This window comes from Myzus persicae, unplaced genomic scaffold, assembly GCF_001856785.1.
Source record: "Myzus persicae strain clone G006 unplaced genomic scaffold, MPER_G0061.0, whole genome shotgun sequence".
NCBI lineage: Eukaryota > Metazoa > Arthropoda > Insecta > Hemiptera > Aphididae > Myzus > Myzus persicae.
In genome coordinates, this window is record NW_019100763.1 from 24,640 (window position 1) to 28,741 (window position 4,102).

The 4,102-nt window shown below is 27.4% G+C and overlaps 1 protein-coding gene across 1 annotated transcript; it reads left to right on the forward strand.

Annotated features, from left to right (window-relative positions):
- The first annotated feature begins 772 nt into the window (after positions 1-772).
- Positions 773-2,854, forward strand: LOC111042839. Its single transcript, XM_022327541.1, has 3 exons — positions 773-1,219; positions 1,542-1,881; positions 1,973-2,854. Exons 1-3 carry the CDS (start codon positions 899-901, stop codon positions 2,311-2,313), a joined length of 1,002 nt encoding a protein of 333 aa, XP_022183233.1. The 5' UTR covers positions 773-898; the 3' UTR covers positions 2,314-2,854.
- Positions 2,855-4,102: the final 1,248 nt, after the last annotated feature.

Consider the following 4,102-nt stretch of genomic DNA (forward strand, 5'->3'; position numbering starts at 1 on the left):
TGTTTTTATGTGTTGATCTACCTCAAACTTTCTCTCACAAGTAATAGATTTTCTGCAAGGATTGCAAAATACAATTTTTCCGTCAGTAGTGAAAACTTCGGTGTCTTTGTTTTCTGAGGAAATTCAGTCTCGAATTTTGTTGCAAATCGAACTACCTACTTATTTTCGGCATATTTACAATTTACGGAAAACGACGAAACTAAGTTAACTAAGTCGGTGGTACGTCGATAGCTGACTGATACAGCAAGAGCTATTAAGATTATAGGTAGATACAAACGTTACACAAACGTTTATAGTAATCGATTATTTTCTAATCGTCGATGTAACAGAATGGGGATATCCCGAGTGCGTCCCGTTTTTAATTTTTACCTTTTTCATAGCCCGACTGCGTCCGCAGTCTTATCGATAAATTATATTACAGTGCCCGAGTGCGTCCAATCGACCAATTATAATGAATAAACCGAGTGCGTCCTCGATCCACAGCTGCTATTAGGTACCTATTTAAGATAAACTAATCGAATAAAAACTATCATTTGTACATTTATGACTGTAAAATACTGGACACGGTGGGGAAATTAATTTTAACCCCGATAATAATTTTGCACGATTACAAGTTACAACTTACTCAGTTACGGTCAATAAGTGGTATGGTGAACTTATGTGCGAAGTAGTGCCGTAATATTTAACCAAAAAGTACTGTTAAGACAAATTTACAAATTTTCAAAAATGTCATTGCCCGAAAACATGCTAACCTTTAGCTAAGTGGCCCATAACATTTTTATGTAACCCATAACTATTATTATGTCCCACATAAGTTGTGTCTTGCATAGACAATATTTATGTATTCAATAGCTATGTAAAAGTTTATGTTATAATAGCCATTGTTATCAGGGTTACTATGTTCACATTAGTGAAAATTGATAAGATAACGAATAATAGTATTACTATTATTCGTAATTCAAATTTGTATAATTCTGAATTCATTTTGTTTTCTAATTTAATAAAAATATTTTATATAATGACGAGCAATTCAGAAAAAAATAAACGAGCCCGTGCTCCTAATATTTCTGAAGAGGAAAAATCAATAATATTACACTGCATATCAAAAGAAAGGGACATAATTGAATGCAAAAAAACAGATAAGTTTAGCAACAGGGACAAAAACTCAGCTTGGGAAAGAATTGCTGTTAATTTCAACACTCAATTAGGTGCAAACAAAGTAAGTACCTATATGAATTATACTATATAGGCAAATTAGGTATATTATATCCTATACCTTCTTGTTTAATGTAATATAAAATAAATATTTCTGTTTGTAACTTCCATAATTAATTTGATTTACTGGTGTATTCAACCAATTATTATGATATTACAAATTTGTGATTACTTATTTTTATTATAACTACCTAGTTACAAGCTTCACATCATAAACTTTTAGTAAAATTGTTGTTTTCGCACAACTAATGTAAATAGATTTTAATATACTAAAGTAAAAATAGGTTGTAAATGCGTACCTACATGAGATATAATTTTTTTACCAGAGAGACTCAAAATGTCTTCGCCGTTTTTGGGAGGTTGAAAAAGCCAAAAGTAGAAAAGGATTTGCAAGAGAAAGGAGAGAACACATGGAAACTGGAGGAGGCCCTGAAAAAGAAAGTTTTAATGACAGTACACCAGAAATAAATGAAATATTAGTTCAACCTCAAATTGTGGAATTGAAAAATACGTATGATAGCGATGGAATTGCTCTTGAGCAATCTGGAAACATAACACAAGAACTTATTTCTATATCCCAGACACAAGACTTATTCCCATTAAATGATATAATTATGCATTCAAATATTTTATTAAATGTCAATGCACCAATAACTGATGACACAGGTGAGTATGTCATTAGATTAATTCTTGTTCTAAACTAATTATTGAATTTTCTGATTAAATTATAATACTTAATTATTTCAAAATGTAATAGTAGGTCCAACTACAGAAAAAGAATTTGGTTCATACTTTAACGGTGTTAATGAATCTGAGGAAGCTATAAATTATGATGCAAATATTGTGAATGTTAACCGTAGTGTGCATGAAGAAAACTATAATTCCTTCAATCCTCATACTTCTTCTCCTATTCAAAAATCACCTTTGAAAAATGGTATTATATATTTCCTATTAATATTCCTGTCTATATTATACTTTCCATTTTACCAGACAATCAAAATTTGGGGAATTTTTATTATTTTTTATAAACTGATTTTACTTATAGATTTTTGTCTTTATGTAATTATAACTAATGAGGTAATGAGTTATTGTAATTGATGATATTACCTAGGTACTCATACAATTTTTAAACCAAATGTTTGAATGTTATTTCTTATTTTGGAACAAATTTATTTTATATATTAACCTACCTAATTTTATTTTTTTTGGCCTTTAATGGCACTTTTTGCTCTAATGGAATCAAAAATTTGGTTGTCTGGTAACTTTGTTATTTTATCTATTTATTCTTTGTAGTTCCTTCCACATCAAATTTGTCTAAAAAATCTACTAAACGTATGGTAAGAGAGGAAGCAAATTTAAGATTAAAAAAGCTTAAATCATCTTGTGAATGTGAATCATCTTTATACAAGTTACAGGTATGTTTTTTGTATCAGTAGGAATAGCCAGCAGAATATCAGGAAAATTTTTTTTAAACACTGTCTAATTTACAATCATTGGTCAGATGTCCATACTTTTTAAAGTTAATATACTACATTCCACCTTTTTCATAATTCCATTTAACCAGTATTGTAATGTATTTGAGTAAAAGTATTCAAATAATAAAATAACAAAATATATAATATTATGTAAAAAGCTTCTACTTAATGGCTATTATACTTTATAGTTTATAGTTTATAATTATTTAATTATACGAATATATTTTTACTAATTATTAGTACCTACTACCTAGAGAGCCTTAATATCAAGGCTCTCTACTACTACCTATTTACCAAGAAAATTGTTATCAATAATTATCATTATCGTTTATTATGGACGACGGCAAGCCCTGAAATTTTCAATTTTTCGTACTACGCAATGAATTTTAATTAAACTTTTATAGCCAGTGATGTACACAGATACCGAAGACCCACAAAATCAGTAGGTAGTGATAATAGATAAAAAAAAAACATTATTTGCTACACATTTTCAAATTTTGTAGTACACACTACACTTTTTGTACTACACAAAGTGTGTTGTAGTATACATGATTTGTATTTGAAGTTTATTTCAAATACTTCTGAAAAGTATTTGAGTATTACTGAAATACTTAACTATTTATAGTATTTGGGTGGTATTTTAAATACTTTATTTTAAGAGTATTTGAGTAATTACTTAAATTCTTGTAAAAAGTATTTTTTACAACATTGCATTTAACCTCCTATAGTTTCTATAATTTGAAATGAATACAATTATTAAATGTGTTATGAATATTTATTTAAAATTTTCTTTTCCTATTTACTTAAACTACTTTAATATTAACCAATATTTTTATGTTAAACATACATAATCTAAACTACTTAATTTTAATTTTCAGATAGATTATCAAAAACTTTTAATTGAAGGTTTGATAGCCAAACGTGCAGAAGAAAATGAGTTATTTAAGTTAAAAAAAGAAAAACTTTTATTAAAAATTTGTAATTTAAAAGATCAAAATCAAAAATTTTAAATATATTGTATTATATACAAAACATAAGTTATAAATAAAGTCCTACTAAATATTATTATCAATAAGTGTTACTAATTTGTTTAACCTATTTATTTACTTCTTTAAATTGTATTATTTTTCAAATAAATAAATTTTTTGTTATCACATGTAACAAGTTAAGGAATTTGATAAATATAATGAATATTTTAGTCAAGTGAAATGTCTAATAATGTAAGCTCTCCGAGCAGCTGCACCAATAATCTCTCTATTTTCATCATTAAGAAAATGATTTACTTCTTCAACAGTTTCATCTTCAACAGCAAATTCTGGTAATCTTAATTTTAAACTTATGTTATATAGTACAGCACAAGCTACAATTATTGAAACTATTGTGTTTGGTGAATTAGCTAAACCTCTCCTTAG